At 38.5% G+C, this 21,681-nt stretch overlaps 2 protein-coding genes across 4 annotated transcripts; one reads left to right on the plus strand and one right to left on the minus strand.

The window, feature by feature from the left end:
• Positions 1-415: 415 nt before the first annotated feature.
• On the plus strand, positions 416-9,456 carry LOC130221974 (gastrula zinc finger protein XlCGF7.1). 2 transcript variants are annotated; one of them, XM_056454571.1, is made up of 5 exons: positions 416-521; positions 968-1,007; positions 1,175-1,259; positions 1,760-1,888; positions 5,344-9,456. In XM_056454571.1, exons 3-5 carry the CDS (start codon positions 1,175-1,177, stop codon positions 6,015-6,017), a joined length of 888 nt encoding a protein of 295 aa, XP_056310546.1. In that variant the 5' UTR covers positions 416-521; positions 968-1,007; the 3' UTR covers positions 6,018-9,456. The 2 variants fall into 2 exon arrangements, with proteins under 2 accessions (XP_056310546.1, XP_056310545.1); XM_056454570.1 differs by having other exon boundaries at positions 493-521; positions 968-1,259.
• A 1,107-nt stretch (positions 9,457-10,563) lies between these two features.
• On the minus strand, positions 10,564-21,679 carry zgc:152938 (uncharacterized protein LOC768145 homolog). 2 transcript variants are annotated; one of them, XM_056454572.1, is made up of 5 exons: positions 21,602-21,679; positions 17,411-17,531; positions 14,448-14,657; positions 14,200-14,356; positions 10,564-11,368 (listed from the first exon to the last, which is right to left on the minus strand). In XM_056454572.1, the coding sequence occupies exons 2-5, from the start codon at positions 17,493-17,495 to the stop codon at positions 10,942-10,944; spliced, it is 879 nt and encodes a 292-aa protein (XP_056310547.1). In that variant the 5' UTR covers positions 17,496-17,531; positions 21,602-21,679; the 3' UTR covers positions 10,564-10,941. The 2 variants fall into 2 exon arrangements, with proteins under 2 accessions (XP_056310547.1, XP_056310548.1); XM_056454573.1 differs by lacking the exon at positions 21,602-21,679 and adding an exon at positions 19,074-19,126.
• Positions 21,680-21,681: the final 2 nt, after the last annotated feature.

Below are 21,681 nucleotides of genomic sequence, written 5' to 3' on the forward strand. Positions count from 1 at the left end.
ACTTTTAGAGACAGACCATTTAGAAACAGGTGATTAATAATTATATGAATGTATGATCTCATACAGCCGCAAAACTTGGTGAAATTGATTTGCGCAATATTACTTTTTTTCACTTCTACACTAAGCCATCTCCACCTTGTTTATCAAAGTTCAAATTTAATCTGAATTAATTTGTTTTTGTGATTCATATACGGTAATTCAAACACTACAGTAATCTAAAAAAGTACCCAATAGTACGACCGTACATCGAAATAAAGTTATATTTGCCCTTGTTCTGGAGATGAACTTAAATATCATATTTTGGACATTTATACTACTCTCTGCAACCACACATTTAATACAAGTACATATTCACTATGCAGTTTGATATTGATATACATACATGCCTAAAGCTTTTACAAAACGAAAGCAACGCTGATCTGCTGTCATGTTGTGAGCTGTTTGTAAGACTTTTATTTTGGTATCGTGCGATGACGTCATAAAGCGGCGTTTCCCTCAGTCGGCAGCTCAGCAGAAGAAAGGTTTGTTGTGATGCTCTGCATATGTATAAATCGATTTAAACCGTTGAATTAAAGTTAATATTGTTTTAAAGGCGATGACAGTAGTAACGTAAATACTTACCACAATGTAACGTTGTAACACTGTACATCGTAAACAACAGAAAGTAACAGAAAAGTAACTTTTTTATAATGTAATTTTCATTAATTTAATAAACGCTTAAATGGTTCATTTAAGCGTTTATTAAAGGTGGTAGTTCAAAGAGTGCATTACAGTTTGTGTAGTAAAAAATATACCGCAGTATTTATTACAGTTAATCAGTTCACTATAGGTAATACTATAGTATAATATCTATACTATAATTCACAAACTCTGTATAATGTGTGGTATTTTTTTCAAGTGGTTTTCATGAGATACAGGTTTAATTTGCATTTTGTCTTCTTTCTGTTGACTATTCTCTTAAACATAGAGAAAAACTCCTGCTGAAGCGACTGATCTCCACAATTGAGGTACAGTTGGTTTTATATTCACACATTCATTCAGTGACAACTCGTGACACACTCCCTATATTGTTTACCACGGCACTTTGAATATTCGGTCTGAAATAACCTGCAAGTGTTCCGAATGTGCGAATATAAAACCAACCTCACCTCTAAATCTCCGCACTGTTAACAAGATGGCGTTTATTAAAGAGGAGAGCGAAGACCTGAAGATTGAAGAAACATTCACAGTCAAACGTGAAGATCCAGAGGAACAAACAGGTTGGTTTTCATTCTCAAAGATCAACTCAGTCATTTGATTGTTTTTAAATACAACGTTTCGTAATCAAACGTACAGATAACTGAGTGAATGATACATACATTCAGATGAGTTATGGAGGCCATTTATATTTGTTCGTCTGTTCACACACTTGCAATAGTTGTGTCATGAACCGTTTCACTTGCAGGGCTCTGGATTCGTTGCGATTCTGAATCGATTCTGTATTCGAATTAGATTGTGACGGTGCAGGTCTGTGTGGGCGTGACCTAGAAACAGAAAAACGTTTGCATTTACAGCAAGTTACTATCGATTTATATTAAAGGTGGTTGTTCAAAGAGTGCAAATATACTACAGTATGTATTACAGTTTATCAGTTCACTGTAGTATAGAGTAAAATGGTCCAAAAACTATAGTTTTGACTAATAATGTAATAATTTCATGTGGTTTTTCTAAGAGGTTTTCTATTTCATCTTCTTTTTTTGTTGATCATTCTCTTAAACAGACAGAAAAACTCCTGCTGAGGCGACTGATCTCCACACTGTTATAAAGATGGCGTTAATTAAAGAGGAGAGTGAAGGCCTGAAGATTGAAGACACATTCACTGTCGAACATGAAGATCCTGAACAAACCGGTTGGTTCAACTCGCTCATTTGACTATTTTTTTATACAATGTATAGTCTCTAAATGTACATATAAAGATAAAGATTCACGCAGCTTCTTCTACCACAGAAAATCAGTTTTACTGTTGATTTTTGGCACCAGTTAATCAGGAAGAGACCATTTTGTTCTCATCGGATGGAAATGCTGCTTTATTTGTTGTTATATGCGATATTCCAGTTTTGCGCATCGATTTAATTCGCATTTTTGGATGGAAACATAGCTAATGGCCCTCTGGCCAATTCCCCCTTAGTACTATCCTGTGTAAAACACCTCAAATTTAGTTTAAAGGCTCCAGTAATTCCACTATCAGGTTTTATAAATGCTGTAATATCTATTTTAATGCTGGAGAAAAGATGCGTCGGTTATTTGGCTTTAATGGTTCTGATTTTTAAAATGGCACCGCCTGAAATGCTTTAGGGGTCCGATATGACAAATAAAAGCATTCCTTCAAGAAATCATCCTTTCTGAGATTTTCAAACTGCATCGCTGTTCTCTCTTGAATCAATTCTGAGCTTAGTTTTTTTACCAGCAGGTGGTGCTGCACGCTTTACAAACAAGCAAATTCTGCTAGCATCCCATAGGCTAGGCATGGGCAAACTCGATCCTCGAGGGCCGGCGTCCCTGCATAGTTTTGCTCCAACCCTAATCAAACACACCTGCTTGTAGCTTTCTAGCGATCTTGAAGACACTAATTAGGGTGTTCAGGTGTGTCTGATTAGTGTTGGAGCTAAACTCTGCAGGGACGCCGGCCCTCCAGGATCGAGTTTGCCCATGCCTGCCATAGGCGGAGGGTGAACAAACTCCAGGGTAAGGCTAATATTTGCGCTGCCCTTTAATGCGTTTAAAAAGATTGGCAACTGACAAAGAAGATGTTTTAACAAAAGCACCGCCCATCAACAAACGTCTATTATGATCAACACGCAAATGAAATGATTTTATTGAACTAGCCCACTGATCTACTACTACTACCGATCAAAAGTTTGGGATAAGGTTATTTAATTATTAACTTTATTAAAATTAATTAATTAATTAAAATTATTCTGTCCATCAAGGCGGCATTTATTAAAAATAAAAAAAAGTTAAATTGTTAAATACTTATTTGTTAAATATTTATTTATTACTTACTGTATGAGGTTTCAAATGAAATTATTACTACTTGTAGCTTTAATTACTATTAGTACATTAATAATAATAATTTTAGAGTGATTTCTGAAGGATCATGTGACCCTGAAGATTGGAGTAATGAAGCTGAAAAATCGTCTTTATAATTTAATTGAATAATTTATTCCAGTGATTTTAAACTACGTTTGAACAGTTCTTTTATAGCGCAATAACATTTCACAATTTTGCATTGTTGATGAAATAAACGCAGCCTTGATGAGCAGGAGAAGCTTAATTTAAAACATTCAAAAATCCTACTGGCCCCAAACTTTGGACCGGTAGTGTATATGATAATTAGAATATTCATAAAAATAATGTAATAAATTGTATATATTATATTATATTATAAATGTAGCCTTCTGTCTAACAAACAATAATGTGTTTGGCATGGCAGTTAATATAAATATTAGCCACTGCCCTACCTCATGCAGCAAAATCCTCCTTTTAGACCCGGCATTATAAGTGTTGATGTTGTCTTTGTTGTTAAGTTGCAAACTTGTAATTCGGCAATAAATATTTGACCTTGAAATGTAAAACGATTGCCTAAACAAGATTACTACACTATATATTACAATAAAACTCACTTAATGCTGGAAACAAGTTAAACCAGAATAATATATTGTTAAATTTCTCTTGTTATACTCATTTGTCATTTTATTACTTATGTCTTTGACCAGTAAACCAGAATAGTTCGCTGGTTTCGTTTTCAGAGCTGCTGCGAACTCCAGTAATAAACAGCGCTCATCAGTGCAAAGTGCGGAGTTGGACAGTTCCATTTTTGTGCGGTGGGGGACTGTAACATTCATACTCCGTCTTACACCAGTACATGTTTTCAATGCAGTTTTTTCTTTGCTGCTATCTCCGTGGTCTCTGGCCAGGGAGAGGCTAAGCCTTCCCCAGCCTTACACACGCTCTGCCTATGTAGCACCCAAATCCTTGCAAATACCTTGTGAACCTAAAATAATCATTAATAAAGTTAGGAAAGGCAAAATTGTTCATAGCGAGCTGTGTTTACATTATTCTCATGACATAAAAGCCAAATTACATGACTGCAAAATGCACAAGTTCTAGTTTTTCATGAGAGTGTATGCTTAAAAAAATATCCTAGAGCTCCGTATGCTATTAAACACTAGCCTAGAGCACCCTCAGCTGTTAAAAATGAGTCTAGAGTGCCGTCTATTGTTATAAACTAACCTAGAGCGCCGTCTGCTGTTAAACACCAGCCTAGAGTGCCGTCTGCTGTTAAAAACTAGCTAGAGCACCATCTGCTGTTAAAAACTAGCCTAGAGCGCCGTCTGCTGTTAAAAACTAGCCTAGAGCACCGTCTGCTGTTAAAAACTAGCCTGGAGTGCCGTCTGCTGTTAAAAACTAGCCTAGAGCGCCGTCTGCTGTTAAAAACTAGCCTAGAGCGCCGTCTGTTGTTAAAAACTAGCCTAGAGTGCCGTCTGTTGTTAAAAACTAGCCTAGAGCGCCGTCTGCTGTTTAAAAACTAGCCTAGAGCGCAGTCTGCTGTTAAAAACTAGCCTAGAGCGCCGTCTGTTGTTAAAAACTAGCCTAGAGCGCCGTCTGCTGTTTAAACAATAGCCTAGAGCGCCGTCTGCTGTTAAAAACTAGCCTAGAGCACCATCTGCTATTAAAAACTCGCCTAGAGCGCCGTCTGCTGTTAAAAACTAGCATAGCTCAGAATCGATTAAAGAGAAAATGTATTGATCAATTTTAAAAATGTCAATTTCTGGAACGATTTTCCCACCACATCAATTGATCTAGACCAGTGGTCTCAAAGTCAATTCCTGGAGGGCCCCAGCTCTACATAGTTTAGCTCCAACCACCTCAAACTGACACCTGCTTAATAGTCTATAGTAGTCTTGAACACCTTGATTATTTGGATCAGCTGTATTTGATTAGGGTTGGAGCAAAACTGTGCAGAGCTGCCGCCCTCCGGGAATCATGTTTTGAGACCTATGATCTAGACCAGGGTTGTCTAAACTCTGTCCTGGAGGGCCGGTGTCCTGAAGAGTTTAGCTTCAACCCTAATCAAACACACCTGAAGGAGCCAATCAAGCTCTTACTAGATATATTAGAAACTCCTGGCAGGTGTGTTGAAGCAAGTTGGAGCTAAACTCTGCAGGACACCGGCCCTCCAGGACCCAGTTTGGACACCCCTGATCTAGACTAATTGTAAGATGAACCGTGCATGGTTCTTTTTTTTTATGGTTTTTGTGACTTTGAACTGAGGATAACTTTTACGTTATTTTTTCACTTTAGACCTGTTGGTGCTTAAAGAAGAGACTCAAGAACCCAATCAACTGGAAGAGAAAGATCAGTGTGGGAAACTGCAAGATCTAATGACTGATAGAAAATCAATGCGGACTAGAAAGACTTCATCATACCAAAGAGTTCAGAAAACCAAAAGCAACCGTTATTTCTCTTGCCATCAGTGTGGTGAGAGTTTCTGTCAAAAAAAAAACCTTAAAGTCCACGTGAGAGTTCACACTGAAGAGAAACAGTTCGCCTGTCAACAGTGTGACAAGAGTTTTGCTCGAAAACAAAAACTTGAAGTGCACATGAGAATTCACACCGGAGAGAAGCCATTCACCTGCAATCAGTGTGGGAAGAGTTTCACTCAAAAAGGAAGTCTAGAAGTCCACATGAGAATCCACACCGGAGAGAAACCGTACAAATGCCAACAGTGTGCAAGGAGATTCAGTCACATAGAAAGCCTTAAAGTCCACACGAGCGTCCACACTGGAGAAAAGCCCTTCATCTGTCAACAATGTGGAAAGGGTTTTACTCAGTCAGAACGCCTGAAAGTCCACATGAGAATTCACACCGGAGAGAAACCTTACGTTTGCCTTAAGTGCGCAAAGAGTTTTACACAGAAAGGAACCCTTAAAATCCACATGAAAACTCATTCTGGAGAAAAATCTTTCACCTGCTAAATATGCGGAAAGTTTCCCTCTGAAACTAAACCTTTAAGCCCAAATGAGGACTCACACAGGAGAGAAGCGGTTTCCATGTGACCAGTGTGGAAAGAGCTTCACCACAAAACAAAACCTTTGGTATCATTCATTCATTCTCTGCCGCTTTTCCGGGGCTGGGTGGCGGAGTCGCAGTAGTCTTAGGAGAGAACCCCAGACTTCCCTATCCCCAGACACTTCTTCCAGCTCCTCCAGGGGGATCCCGAGGTGTTCCCAAGCCAGCCGAGAGACATTGTCCCTCCAGCGTGTCCTGGGTCTTCCCCGAGGCCTCCTCCCCGTGGGACATGCCTGGAACACCTTCCTAGCTAGGCTTCCAGGAGGCATCCAAAAGAGATGCCCGAGCCACCTCAGCTGACTTCCCTGGATGTGGAGGAGCAGTGGCTCTACCCCAAGCTCCTCCCGAGTGTCAGAGCTCCTCACCCTATCCATTGGAGTGCGCCCTGCCACCCTTCGAAGGAAAGTCATTTCGGCCGCTTGTGTCCGAGATCTTGTCCTTTCAGTCATGACCCAAAGCTTATGACCATAGGTGAGAGTAGGAACATAGATTGACCGGTAAATCCAAAGCTTTACCTTCCGGCTCAGCTCCTTTACCACAACGGACTGGTACATCCACCACATTACTTCTGCCACTGCACCAATCTGCCTGTCAATCTCACGTTCCATCCTTCCCTCACTCGTGAACAAAACCCAGAGATACTTAAACTCCTCAACCTGGGGTAAGGACTTTCCTCCAACCTGGAGATGGCAAACCACCTTTTTCCAGTAAAGCGCCATGTCCTCAGACTTGGAGGTGCTGATTCCCGGCCGGGCTTAGCCGGAAGGAGAAATGTGGGACCATCCTCCCACAGGCCCACCATCTGCAGGGGGAGCAGTAAGGGGCCGGAGCATTGTGGAACGGGTAGTGGTCGAAGGTTGCCACCACGACAACCCGATCGTCAGGCACAGAAAATGAACATTCACACTGAAGAGAAACAGTTTACGTCTGCTCGGTGTGGGAAGAGTTTCAGTCATAAAGATAACTTTAATCAACATGTTAGGATTTAGTCAGAAGAGAAAAAACATTGTGTGGAAGAAGTTTGAGTCGTAAATGTAGCTTCAACAAAGATTCACACTGGAGAGCAGAGGTCAGTTGAGTAAACTGTAAAATAGTACTTGAAGAACTTATTATGGGGCGTTCACACCAGACGCTTCATTCGCGCATCAAATTCACTCCACAATAGATGCAGATTTGTGTCATAAGCAGGGCCTATGTCTGCCTGGTGACTCCAGTTTTATTGCTAAATGGCTAACATGGAATTTATTGAGAGAAGAGCTGTGCTTTAGGAATGCTAAAAAACAGCATAGATTCATTCTGTGCTGTGTCTGAGTCCACTAGATCAGTGGTCCCCAACCCCAGGGCAATCAATTGGTAGCAGGCCACACAAGAAATCATTAATTATTTCCGCTGTATCTATTATCTGAGTCTGAACCATCTTTTATTTAAAAAAATGACCGTATTCTCTTGGTGGCATCTCGATAACTTGAGTGCCAAAATTTAACTCACAAGCAGCAAAATGAGTAAAAAACAGACGTCTTTGGAAAGTTTCTTTGCGAAGGGGAAAGGTCTAGTGATCAACTGCTGGAGATCGCAAATGATGGCAGCCTTAGGGTCCGTTCGCATATTGCATCTTTTCTGCACGAAAGTTTGTTATTTCCAATGGAGGAGTGTGACTTGTGTCCGTATATTGGTAGCACCGCCTCATTCGAGCCAATATCGCCGCAAGATGTCTAATCGCGTCTTTGCATTGACTTAAGATGTAAATCCCTCATGCTTGATGATTCATCCATGCCTGGTACAAACGTATCATTATTCTAGTAACAGCAATTATTAATTTAGAAGTACACTAAGCAATTTTTGAAAAGAAAGAAAAAACTTGTCCCTCTGACAAGTTTTTATGGTTATCTGTGTTTTAGGTGCATTACAGTAAGAGAATCTCTAGAACCTACCTGAATAAGTTACAGGACTTTGGGTCTCCTGGGTTTGAAATACAAAGTGCAGAACTTATCATATGTAAAAAATAAAGGGATCAGACCTGGGATCCGAATGTAAAAATTAAGTATTATAAAACTTCTTTATCAGGGCGCATCTTGAAGAAGGTATATATGCGCGTTGTACAGTTTTGATGAAACCTATCTGCATTAAAGTGTTGATAAAACATGAACACTTAAAGAGAATACAATGCTTTTTGCTTTAAAAGCAGAGGCTTGGTTCTTTATTCTGATATATAGGCCCAATCCCAATTCTACCCCTTAGCCCTTCCCCTTACCCCTCATTTTGCGTGTTCACGTCAAGGGATAGGTGTGTCCCAATTCTCTTTAGATTGAAGGCGTAGGGCTAAGGGAAAGGGGTGAATACCCCTTCGAACTAAGATTTTTCAGGAACACACTCGAAACCAAGGGCTAAGAAAATTTCCCAGAATACACCAGCCACAACGGCAGATAGTTACACCCGGAAGTCACAAATGCACAAGTTATCATTTTTTGTCATTATTACAAATTTGCACATGTTTTAATATATTCATAACCGCGTTCGTGTTTTACCGTTATACTTTAAAAAATGTTAAAATAAAAACAGCTAAATTTCGCGATCTAATCCATAATCATAACTCCTGTATAGCAGTCCCACAACATTCTGACACTCGAATACCCAGTCAGAAAAGTCTAGTGTTGGGAATGAGCTTTTTACAGTACCAGAGGTAGAGAATGAGATGCTGAAAATAGAGAACGAGACGTTCTATTTTGAAGAAACAGAAGCACGCCTTTTCTTTCAAGTCAAATTTCCTCTGATCCTCCTCAGAATCACTGGATTGGCTGATTCTGCAGCTGGCCTATTTTAGGATGCACTTCTTTCTAGATTTGACATTTGGAGAAGTGTCAGAAGGTAGATTTTTCAGATGAATAATCCGTTGAACTGCATCCCAATCATCACACATACCTACTGGAACCCACATGGACCCAAGATTCTGACAGAAATCTGTAAAGTTTTGTGAAGGAAAAATCATGGTTTGGGGTTACATTCAGTATGGGGGCGTGCGAGAGATCTGCAATATCAACAGCCTGAGGTATCAAGACATTTGTGCTGCCCATTACATTACAAACCACAGGAGAGCAAATTCTCCAGCAGGATAGCGCTCCTCATACTTAAGCCTCCACATCAAAGCTCCTGAAAGCAAAGAAAGTCAAGGTGCTCCAGAATTGGCCAGCCCAGTCACGTGACATGAACATAATTGAGCATGTCTGGGGTAAGACGGAGGCATTAAAGATGAATCCAAAGAATCTTGATGAACTCTAGGAGTCCTGCAAGAACGCTTTCTTTGCCATTCCAGATGACTTTATTAATAAAGTTTGTGGAGAAATAGGAGTTTATTTTTATGTCTTTATTTTTTATTAGAAAATTTTTTAGACTAACAACATATCAATCAATCTTTTTATTTTGTATGATACCATATATTAACTAAGCACAGTTCTTTCTCACTCTGTCGCATACTTTTTAGAAGGAACTGCTGACAAGAGGGAAACAGCAGAATAAGAATAAATATAGTGCGGGGGCCCTTGCTCCAGACTGCTGTCTAATAAGAAGTCTAGACGTCACAAGGAGCTGGATGCTTATAGAAGTATAGAAGCAAAAATACACCTAATGGTTCAGTTCTGGTGTGCAGAGAAGGGTTGCAGAAGGAGGAAGTATGCTTGGGTACAACAGCCAAGGGACTGCAGAATGACTGATATGCGACGTTACACCAAAATTCCACCTGTTAATATCAGTTGTGTATATATGCTAGAGTCAGGGAAAATGTATGTTAATTGCGAACCTAATGATTGTATTGCATTGAGGTAACGTAACCCATAGCGCGGTCATCGAATTAGTCATTTGGATCTAATAAACTACTAATGTTTTTGACATTGAAAACCCTCTCCATATGTTTATTTATTGAACACGGATAGAATTGATTGAATATTCCAACGAGTGATTTGAGTCATTGCAGAGATGTTTGGATGCAGTCGTCCAAGCGCATGGGAGTCATACACAATATTCATTCTGTCTCCACTGCAGCATGACTTTATATATTCTATACTGGACATTATTTCTGTTAAGTGACAAGACTTTTGTCTAAGCAAAGTCAGACCTTACTGTCCCAATTAAATCTTTAAAAAAAAAAAAAAAAAACTAGGCATGATTAGATTTTGTGGTAAAATGTGCGTAATAGAGGCTTTTCCCTTTCATATAAGCCAATTCTGATACCAAACGACCAACTAGAAAGTCACGTTATTATTGGTTGCTCCTAAAACTCCATTAGGTGACAAGACTTTTGACAGGTAGTGTATAGCGAAGCAAGTTTACTGATGTCCGAATTTGAAATGTGCAGAGCAGTGGGTCATGAGGACCAGGATTAAGCTTGGCAATGATGCAATTTGAACGCAAAGGAGTCCCAATCATAAAGAAACAGCACCATTTATCTACTGAGAGGCATTTTCGACAACACTGTGCATTTATTTGTGCAAGTGTAAATAAATGTTAGTAAAATCTGAGGTATAAAAACATTAGAAAGTTGTTCACTGGATAAATATAGAATACTAAAACCAATTATAATAATATAGGAGAGTTATATTAAAATAAAACAATACTGAATAAACCAGTGTTTCCCAACCTGTTCCTGAAGGCACACCACCAAAAGTCCACATTTTCAACGTCTTTCTAAATCAAGCAACAACGAATCAACTAATCAGAATATTAGAAGTGACCCCAAAACGTGGAGTCAATAGGTCACATAAGGGAGACATACAAAATCTGTACTGTTGGTGTGCCTCCAGGAACACAGGAATAGAGTATGTGAAGCTGATTGTGCGCTCATACTGGTGGAGTATCAGGAGTCGGCGCTCTGTGGTTGGACTCAGGACAGTGCTGTGCAGATGGAGAACGGCGAACGTCTGGAAGTCCGTACTCGACCTCATGCAAGACCTGATGAAAGCGCATTTTCACGGACGATTGCTTTGACGGGGACAGTCTTCTGATCACTGGCGCCAAACTCATGAGGAATAAGCTAATGTCGTCCTCCATGCGCTGCTTCCTGCGTTCCTCTCGCTCTCTGTCCCGAACCTCCTTTGCTGCCAGGTATTTTTCCACAAAGTCTGGAGTCACGGAGCGTTTGCGTTTTTTGGAGTTGGCCAGAACAGGCTCGGAACTGGCAGCAGATTCCACCGAAATACTGAGGCTTTGTTCACTCTCGCTGCCGTCTCCCACTTCATCGGCACACTCCTTCACACTGCTGTGAACTCTGCGTAAATACACACAAATCTAGTTAACACCATAAACTAAAAATGAAAAGGACTACTTTAAAATATGCTGTCCTTGTGATTGGTTTTTGTTTAGTTGCTACGTTTTCATCTATAACAGGCATGTCCAAGCTCGGTCCTGGAGGGCCGGTGTCCTGCAAAGTTTAGTTCCAACCCCAATCAGACACACCTGGGCTAGCTAATCAAGCACTTACTAGGCTTTCTAGAAACATCCATGCAGGTGTGTTGAGGCAAGTTGGAGCTAAAATCTGCAGGACACCGGCCCTCCAGGACCGAGTTTGGACACCCCTGATCTATAAGATACAATTAGACTTTTTCCAAAGGCTTCTTCCAAAAGACCCAAGGCCCCTTTACGCTAATACGTTTTGTTTTTAAAAGGGCGTTTTAGAATGGAAATGATCCATGGCTACACTGACATTTCCACTAGGGTTTCTGAAAAGATCTCAGTCCACACTACACTGCTGAAAACACCCATCATGGAACCACACGCACGCTTCAGGCAGTCAGCGATCTGTCATCTCCCCAGATGAGAGCGGTGCACGTCGGACAGTTTATCAAGGATCTTGCACTGGATTTCATCTCACTATGGTTGTTAAACGTGATAGAGAGAAAATGAATTAACTTTCTAATGGTCTTTTGAATCTATTACTTGTTCTCAGGTAACGTGTTTTGGCTGAGCGCAAAGTTAATATATTAATGCAACCGCGTACTCCGATTCTGCACATTTCACTGATTGCTTGCCTTTATTTCCAATAAATGTATAAACGTATTGTTCGTTACACTTATTTAAATGGCCATTAGTAATTAAGTGAAGTTTCATAAACTAATTGAGAGGAGCACGTGATATTGAGCATGTCTGGCCACTCATCTGTAATCAGTAATAATCCAATCAGAGTGATCGTAGTTTACTATAAATGGATCATTTTCTCCCTACTGTTTCTATCTTCGTTTGGAAGAATCCCCCCTTCCACCCCATCTCCTCCTTTTCTAAAGGGGGAGCTCTCGAGACCTACCTGATCTCGGATCACCTGATATGCTTATCGACCGGGCGGGAGCCCTGGGCTCAAATATCTCCGAGCTCAGGGTTCTCTCCCGGGACAGCATGCCAACCTGCTTTATACGCCAAGCATATCTAAGTGGGAACTCTTGAAAAGTAATATTGAGGAAAACAGACAGGGTGTGTTTCATATTTTTTAATGAAATTGAAAGGTGGCAGTGATGTTATAGGCTCCGTTTTGTTATAAATATGCATCCAGTGATGATGACGCTCGTATAGATACAGTATGCAGCTACTTGACGCCTACGTGAAGTAAATATCAGAATGAAAATAGGCGGTTCCTCGTATCACGTTTTCATTTTATTGTTAAAAACAGTGAAACAACGTAGCCAGGGTGATATTAATGAGGTTAAAAAGTAGCTACACTGTTCGTTTTGAAGATTTACCCGACGTGTCCTCTGGAGTTTGTTTTCCATATCAAACTTGCGGAGTCGGAACCCAATCAGACAGACGAATGTCTGGAACCACGCTTCAGTTTTCAGACGACTCAGTTTTCGCTCATTCACACCAACATGGAGCAGCAGCGCTTTAAAACGAAAACGGCCTCTTTAGCATTTTCAAAATGTTCGAAAACGCCAGCGTAGTGTTGACAGTGTAACTGTAGCAAAACTTAAGCGTTTTAAAAGTAGAGTAAACAAGACCTCAGACTCACTCTTATAGGACCACATTAACACACTATTGGGTTGATCGCAACAACTTATTTGGTTAATAGGGCCTGATTGGTTAATAGGGCACATATTCCAGTCAGATGCTAAAACACTTGCTTTGGTGCCAAATTATTTGGGGCTGCACAATATAATTAAAAAAATAATAATAATTATCGTTACTGTTACGACCACGGTCACAACACTAAATGAGGGAAAAACACAAACGGATCGGTCTAGGGGTTTTATTAACTGAATAACCAAATATAAACAAAGTGCGGGGAGAAAACACAATAAACGAAGGCTGAACACAAAAAGAGCACAACTCCACGTCTGGACGGCCGTTCAAATCTCCGTCTCTGAAGTGCTGCTGCGTGAGCTCTTAAATCGCTGGCGGTCAATGGTCTGCAGGGGCGGAGGAATCAACTTAAAACACAAACAGCAACAAAACACTAGAGGGCGACAAAGTAACGCAAGTAAATAAATACATGGACGTGTAACAGTTACTGTGATAGTATATGCAATATCCAGATCACAGGGATGTGCAATAAATTTAATGTGCTTTTAGAAGGAACTAAAAATATACACTAATGCTGAGAAAAAAAAGACAACAGCCAATAAGAATCAGAATTTCGGGCAATGTTTTCAGTCATTCGAGGTGTTAAAGTCGAAATGTTTTTTTATTTAATTAGCTACGAAAAATTTCTATTACTTATTTTTAGTAAGATCATTATATAAATATAATTCATTAATTTCCCTTCGGCTTAGTCCCTTATTTATCAGGAGGTCGCCACAGTGGAATGAACCGCCAACTATTCCGGCATAGGTTTTATGCAGTGGAAGACCTTCCAGCTACAACCTAGTACTAGGAAACACCCATACACTCTCTCATTCATACTCTATGGCCAATTTAATTTATTCAATTTGCCAGTAGCGCATGTGATCGGATCGTGGGGTAACCGGACCACCCAGATTGAAACCCACACAGGTAAAAAAAGTGAATTGCCTAAGATTAAATCTCTGATGAAAGTGTTTAAGAGTTAGTTATAATTTAAGAAACATCACAACAACATGGCGTATTTCCCCAATATCACACAGCTCTAGTTTGTACCTTCGTTGTTCTGACGTAGCGGCGAGGAACTCCATCATCTTCATAAACTTCCAGGTTTTCTTCTTTTTGGGGGCCTGTTCGCCAATACACTGATCTTCTCTTTTTTTCCTTATGTACGTGTCTCGTAGGTTTTTCCACTTGGTTTTGACATCGTCCACTGCACAAAATACAAGAGCACATGATGATAAATCACCTTCGTAACTACTCCAGAAAACATCGATCGTGCTTAAACAATTGGTGCAAGTTACCGTGAAATCCTATTTTCTCTGCGATCTCCAGCCACAGGGCTTCTCTTTTGTCGATGTGCTTGTAGTCGCTGTGGTTTTGGTCAAAAAGTTCTCTCCTCTCAGACACCAGCGATAATAAACCCTCCACATCCATTCTTCTCCAGTAGGTTTTCCTCCGGGTTTCGGAAGAGCTTTCCGTGCAGCTCTGGGCTGGAGATCGAAAGGTCAAATCTAGTTGGACGGCCGATGGAGGGAATAAAAATGTCAAATAAATTACCACAATGGTTGAAAAACAAAAGCATTACTTTGCTGTGCTGCTTTTAGCTATAAATTCCATCCAAATATTTGGAATAGTGTAAAATAACTTACAACATGAGTGAACATAGTAGTGTTTCCATCCAATGAGTCAACTAGCAGCAAGTATCAGACAGAAAAATGGAGATTTTTGCGGTAGAGACCACTTTTGGCCTTTGTTCTTAAACGAGTTGCGCCTCAGAAGATGAAATGCAATGAATTAGGGCTGCACAATATATCGTTTGAGCGTCGACATTGCAATGTGCACATCCACAAAATCGCAAGATACGCAATGTCGAGTTATGAATACAGATGTTCGGAATCCACAGGTCTAAACACATCAGATTTGCGGAGATTTGCAGAATTTAACCATTATGGAGTGAAAGTTGAACATTTCCATGCGTTTTTAAGGCCTATGTGAACATTTTAAAAGCATACAAGTTTTAAAAATCAATTTGAACTATTTATTTGATGTTCTTTTATATTTGATTATTCAATACGTGTACCCGAATACTGTTAGACACTCTCCAGATCAGTGATTTTCAACCACTGTGCTGCGGCACACTAGTCTGCCGTGAGAAATTATCCAATGTCACTTTTTTTTATTGAAAATTTTATAAAACAATCATTTTCTGCAAATATTATGTCATTGTCCGGTGTCTGTGCTGTAAAGACTGGGAGGGTAATTTAATATTCGTCCGTGTGGCAACATGTAGCCAATTGCCTCGTTCCTCCGAGAGACTTAATGATGCACGTGAGAGGTCGTGGTGACAGTCATGGAGAAGTTTTTAAAAAGGACAACTGCTAACTCCGAATTGGGCTCTGTACAAGATTCTGACCCCAATGAAGGCCCTAGTACGAGTGGTGGGAAAAAGCAAAAGACGGTGAGCTCAAGGCAATATAGTGAAAGCTAGCTTTCGTATGAAAGATTTCAGGTTTCACATGGACCGAGTATAAATAAATTGAGAAATTATAATGTAATTAAATATACTGTTCAGAGTGTCATTTTTATAACATTTTTTGGTTAGTGGTGTGCCGCAAAAATTTTTTTTTTTGGTTAGTGGTGTGCGCGCTGAAACTGAAGACGAGATGTGACTTTTAAGATGTTGTTTCATATGGATTTATTAATCATTCTTACAGTTGAATGAACTCAAACTGTCATATTATTATTAAAGACGCAAACCCCTCACTGCACCACAGCTGCACCTTTAGCAAACCTCCTAATTCTTGCAGCACGACGACTTTGATTGTTTAGGAGCATCAAAAGTGGCTGATCTGTTCAGCGAAATATTCGACTAAACTGATATAACTAAAGAAATCTCCACTGTGCTGAGCGAGAGCGCTTCTCTTCTGTTAAAATGAACAGCGCATCAATGATGCAAGCGTGCTCAGGCGCGAATGCAATGCGAGTGCGGGCCATCAGGGGAGACGGGAGGGAGGATAAGCGTGCTTTGGCATGGTTCAAGGCAACTGTATGCTCTACGTTTCTGTCTTCTGTTGAACCCGAAAGATATTCTGAAGCTGAAAATCTGTAACAATTGACAAAGTAGGTAAAAAAAAAAAACTAAATGAAAACTATGAAAGTGAAAAGTTGCAGGTTTCCAAAACATCTCCTCGTGTTCAAAAGATGCAAGAAATTCAAAAAGTAAAGCAGGGGTTCCCAAACTTTTCAGCCCACAACCCCCAAAATAACAATACCAGTGACTCGCGACACTCAATTTTTTTTTTTGAGGAAGTATATATAGCGGACATTTTAAAAGTAGGGGGACGGCTGTATATTATACAATTATAAAATCACCTGTTTCTAAATGGTCTGTCTCAAAGTGAGGGGGACGTATCCCCCCCAGTATCTGTATGCATGTGTATTTAAAATAAATTATAATTTTTTTAAATTTTGTTTGTTTATTTATTTATTTATTTATTAAAACCTCGCACACAACGGCGCACACATACTAAAAGGCCCAAGTCTAACTTTGAACTCCACTCAGAGATCATCCTCCATGTTCAGTTGTGGCCTGTATATATTTTTAATGTACGCGAGTGCCGTAGAGGTGTCAGAAAGTTTCATCTGGTGCTATAAAATCAATTGCCGTGTCTTTAACATAACGTAATCACCCCAAGGGCCGCAAAAACTGAAATGCTGATAGCTTTTTATTTGCATATTGTTTATTAACAATGTTACTATTAACTGCTATTTTGTTCTTCAGTAGGATATAGATAAAATACGGTAATTCTAATGGTTTAATAAAATTAATTTGATATCCCCCACTCCCCACCCCCTCCTCTCATTGTTTCGCAATCCCCTGAGGGAGACCCCCATTTTGGGAACAACTGAGGTAGAGGACAGTAAATGACAGAATTTAAGTTTTATCTGAAGTATCCTTCATAGATTTTTAATTTAGGCATATTTCACTGGAGCTTGATGATGATGCAGCCTAGAAATGCAGCCTTACTAGGGCGCATCTTTCAAAATAAGAAACACCTACAGAGTTGCTCATTTCACTGCATGCTTTATGAACGGTCTTTGTTAGTTGCATAGTAAAGTGATAGAATCTACTGTTGTTAATGTTATGCATTTTCAGGGGTTGCTTCGTGACCAATAGAAGCACTTTAATGAGGCACTCGTATGACACTCTTCAAAATCCTCCATCATTTGTTTGATTTGAGCTGAGCGGAGTATAAAAACCAACCTGTTTGTTCCTCGGGATCTTCTTGCTTTATTGTGAAGACTTGTTCAATCCTCACCTCTTCACTCTCCTCTTTAATACTGGACATATTTGTAATGGGGTCACGTCTCGCTTCACTGTTCACCTGTTTAGGATGAACACAATTAACAGAAAGAAAAATAATAAAAGCTGCGAGTAGAGCTGTGGTGAAAAAAAAGTGAGAAATTGAGATTCTGCATCCACTGAGACTTTTAAAAAGCATCGATTTTCTCTCTTGAACCAATTCTGAGCTTAGTTGAGCAGCAGACGGCTCTCTAGACTAGTGTTTAACAGCAGACGGCGCTCTATGTACTAATGCAGTGTTTCCCAACCCTGTTCCTGAAGGCACACCAACAGTACACATTTTCAACCTCTCCCTAATCAAACACACCTGAATCAACTTATAACATCAGAAGAGACTCCAACACCTGAAGTTAATAGGTCAGAAAAGGGAGACATCCAAAATATGTACTGTTGGTGTGCCTCCAGGAACAGGGTTGGGAAACACTGTACTAATGTACTGTTGTGTTCAAATATCCATGTGTAGCGTGTATGTAAGTGAGTCTAGATGTTTAAATGCCAACATGTTCTTCCTTCATTATTGTTTCGTAATCTTAGTGAGTGTTTTAACATTCACCCTTCAGGGACTGCAGACGGAAAACCAGCAGATTTGCTAAAAACCTGGCACAAAAATTTGACGATAAATATGAATTTGTAGCTAAATAGTTAAAGGTGCCAAACTTTATCATATGTCACCATCAATTATAATTATCATATTTACAAGCTTTCAGGGGCGTAGCAACCGGGGGGACGGGTGATTAAGAACGTAAACCTTTGGATTTCATACAGCTGTCCCCCCCCACTTTTAAAATGTCCACTACACCCCTGCAAGCTTTTTGCACTATATAATGTTTGGCATCTGCACCTGTGGTTTGCACTCCTTGCCATATGCCCTGAAGTGTAATTGTATTGTATACATTTTTTTTTTTTTAAGACTACATACATTGTGTAATTTCTTTTCTTTTTTTTTATAAATAAACTCTACTTTTTGGCACCTAGGGTCTGAGAGTAATGCAATTTCGATTCTCTGCATGCTAACGCTGTTAAAGAAAAAGCCAACGTCTCCCTTAGCATTGAAGTTGGAATGTCTTACAATCAGTGATGTGGTTTCTGCTCACACAGCTACATCACACATCAAATACCATACTAAAATCATAAATGAACCATCCCTTTAAAACATATTCGCATTCAAATTAATTAATTATTGCTTAAATTACTTCTACTTCAGGATCTTATATTCTGTAATACATTAATAACTGTCTGCCCTTTTATTTGTTATTTTATTCATTAACACTAATGTATTATTTGCAATAATTTACAAATGTTTACTATTAATATTTGTAACACTTAATGAAAGTATTAAACTCTAAAATTAGCCAAAAACTAATGCCTGAGACCATGTTTACTACAGTATAAACGGACTGTCAGTACTGTCAAGTCGCTCTCTGTGCTCGTGCGGACGTGTTTAGCAGCGTTAACAGCGTTACATTCAGCGACAAACAATTCGCTTTGCATTCAAAGTAAAAACCTGCGCTGTCATTAAACGGCCTGTGTTGATTTATATTTAGGACCGTTAAAACGAGCCTACCTTCTGTACAATGGAAAACACGGGAGCGCGCCGCGGTACTATGACGTCACGCATGACCATCAAAACAAAAGTTTTGTTCAATAAAAGTCTCTCAACTCATAAAACGATATGTACCAACAGCATAACTAAACGCAGTCAAAGAGCTTAGAATTAGGCGATTCTGCTTTTTTGACGCCGTTCGCTGTTAATACGTGTAAATATGGAATAACACTGAAATGTGGTCATATTTATTAGTTAAAATTATTATTTTTTTTATAATTTCACGACAATGCTAAAATGTAGTTGTGTTCTCGGACATCCTTATACATCTTTAACCACCTAAATTTTAAATAAGAGACGTGTGAAGGAAAGATCAAAGAACATGTTTTTTTTTTTTTTTACATTTTGTACCAGAGTACAGTAAGATATTTGCAAATCATAAGTTGAAGACATGGTTCATTACAAATTGAGGGAATATTAACCATATTCATTTACTATTAAGGAGAAATTCTCTATAATTTCAATTATTTAAGGTTTATTTTTTATTATTAATAGGGAGAAACTAGTTGCAATAAAATAGATATGTACACGCCAACAACTTTTAGATAATAATAGATTACAGTAGTCTCTGCAACAACACTTAACTTTTAACATACTGCTAGAATTATCCATGTTTTATTGTTTACATTTGTTTAAAAGAGCAAGTTAAATGATATTATAAAATGCATATAAAACAGTAAAAAAATGAAGAAAAAACTACAGCAAGAGGAAAGTCTTGCGTATCTGTGATATTTGCACAATAACTGTAGTGATATTCCAAGAATCTATTTCTTGTTTTTAACCAATCTAAGAGATTTAATAAATACAAAATAATAATAATAAAATTCAATTAAAAATCTGAAAAAGATTGTTTTATAGACATCTTTTTTTTATTTGAACTGACAATACAAGAACATCAGAACAGATCTTAAAAAAAAAAAAAAGTCAAAAATATTAATCATAAAAATATGACATACAAATAACATACCGTTAGACAAAAAGCGAGAAAGATAAAATACTAAAATTACTAAATTAAACAAATGAAATTACAAATTACACTTAAATGGCCACAAGGAAAGCAGCTAAAATGGAGGATCTACTTTAAATACATCTGTATAATATTTCAGGAATCTTAGGGGTTTTTTTTTATTCTTAAGATAAAGCGATATTATGTGAGAGCTAAATACTACTTGGAAGGGATGGGAAATTCGCAAATTTCTGGTAGTGAAAGACAAAAAATTACCCTATAAAGATAAAAAAAAAAAAAAAAAAAAAAGTATACGTTCCAGGGGTTTATCTTCTGGGTTATTATAATAGAAAATAATGTCTTTTAGACTAAAGCAATTCACAACACTGGCAGAATAAAATACATTAGAACATAGGAGTGACCAAAATTGCTTGGATATTGGACAATCAAAAAACATTATGTACTAATGTCTCCTCTGCTTGTTTGCAGAAAGAACAGGAGCTTTCAAAGTCCAAAAAAATTGAAGAATTTACTAGATAAATTTTATAAGAAACTATAAAATGCATTTCTTTTGCCTTGTTGGAAATGCAATATTTCCCAGGTAAAAGCCAGGTTCTATTCAGTTTTATAGACAAGTCTTTTATTTTGATGTGGCGACTTGACGTCATACGCTAGGCCCCGCCCCCGCGTTTGCGATTCAGCAGAAGAAAGGTTTGGATTTGTAAGCTTTTATTGTAAACATATCGATTAAATGAACATCAGTCAACGTTTTTACAAGTGATGTATTATTATAAATAAACGGATTATTTTTTTGACTGGTGCAGTAAATCTGCTGACCTAGCGTCAACATCACTAACGTTACGGGTATAAATAGCAGCAACTTTGACATCTCTCATATTTACAAAATATATATATTATTTAAAATAAACAAGAATTTTTAAATAAAAAAAAAACGTTGATTGTTACATGTAGTCTACCTGCAACATTTAACTCCGGTATTAATTACCCACCGTTATCTTATTCTTTAATTTCTGTTAATGCTGCCACAGAAATCAAACGATTAAAAAGGACGCTTATTAAAATGAATTCATTTAGAACAAATAGCTAAACAATTGAGACAAGTTCTTGCAGCAACATTGAGGTGTTAAATATTATATAGTTGCGAATACAGAGAAATAATAATGAAGTAAAGTTGGTTTTATATTCACACATTCGGACATTCTCCTTAATATTAGTTTTTAAAAAGTATTATTTACAAACTCATATCAGCAATTGGCTAGTAAATTAAATGGTGCTAATGTTGTTTTAAGTCATTCTTACATGCGATTTCAGACCGAATATTCAAAAGTACCACGGTAAATAATATAGGGAGCGTGTCTGAACGAATGTGAGAATATAAAAATAATCTACAAAGCAGGGAAATGCACCTCTTGATCGTCTAGACGGCAGATATGGTTCATTTGTTGCACAACATACCTAATTTAGTCATTTAAATGCTTTGAATATTTATTTTACAGTTTAAAACTCGGACTGATTCTCTTACCTGAGCTCTTTCTGTTGGTTATTCTCCTCACAAACACAGAGAAAAACTCCTGCTGAAGCGATTGATCTTCACACTGTTAT

The sequence above is a fragment of the Danio aesculapii genome, chromosome 4, assembly GCF_903798145.1.
Source record: "Danio aesculapii chromosome 4, fDanAes4.1, whole genome shotgun sequence".
Lineage (NCBI taxonomy): Eukaryota > Metazoa > Chordata > Actinopteri > Cypriniformes > Danionidae > Danio > Danio aesculapii.

Excerpts from the sequence above, each read along its gene's own strand:
- LOC130221974 (XM_056454571.1), top strand. The coding sequence starts at position 1,175 with ATGGCGTTTATTAAAGAGGAGAGCGAAGACCTGAAGATTGAAGAAACA. Across the intron at positions 1,260-1,759 it reads AGATCCAGAGGAACAAACAG|ACAGAAAAACTCCTGCTGAG; the intron begins GTTGGTTTTCAT and ends TCTCTTAAACAG. Across the intron at positions 1,889-5,343 it reads TGAAGATCCTGAACAAACCG|ACCTGTTGGTGCTTAAAGAA; the intron begins GTTGGTTCAACT and ends TTTTCACTTTAG.
- zgc:152938 (XM_056454572.1), bottom strand. The coding sequence starts at position 17,495 with ATGTCCAGTATTAAAGAGGAGAGTGAAGAGGTGAGGATTGAACAAGTC. Across the intron at positions 14,658-17,410 it reads AGATCCCGAGGAACAAACAG|ATTTGACCTTTCGATCTCCA; the intron begins GTTGGTTTTTAT and ends CCGTCCAACTAG. Across the intron at positions 14,357-14,447 it reads AGAGAAAATAGGATTTCACG|TGGACGATGTCAAAACCAAG; the intron begins GTAACTTGCACC and ends TATTTTGTGCAG.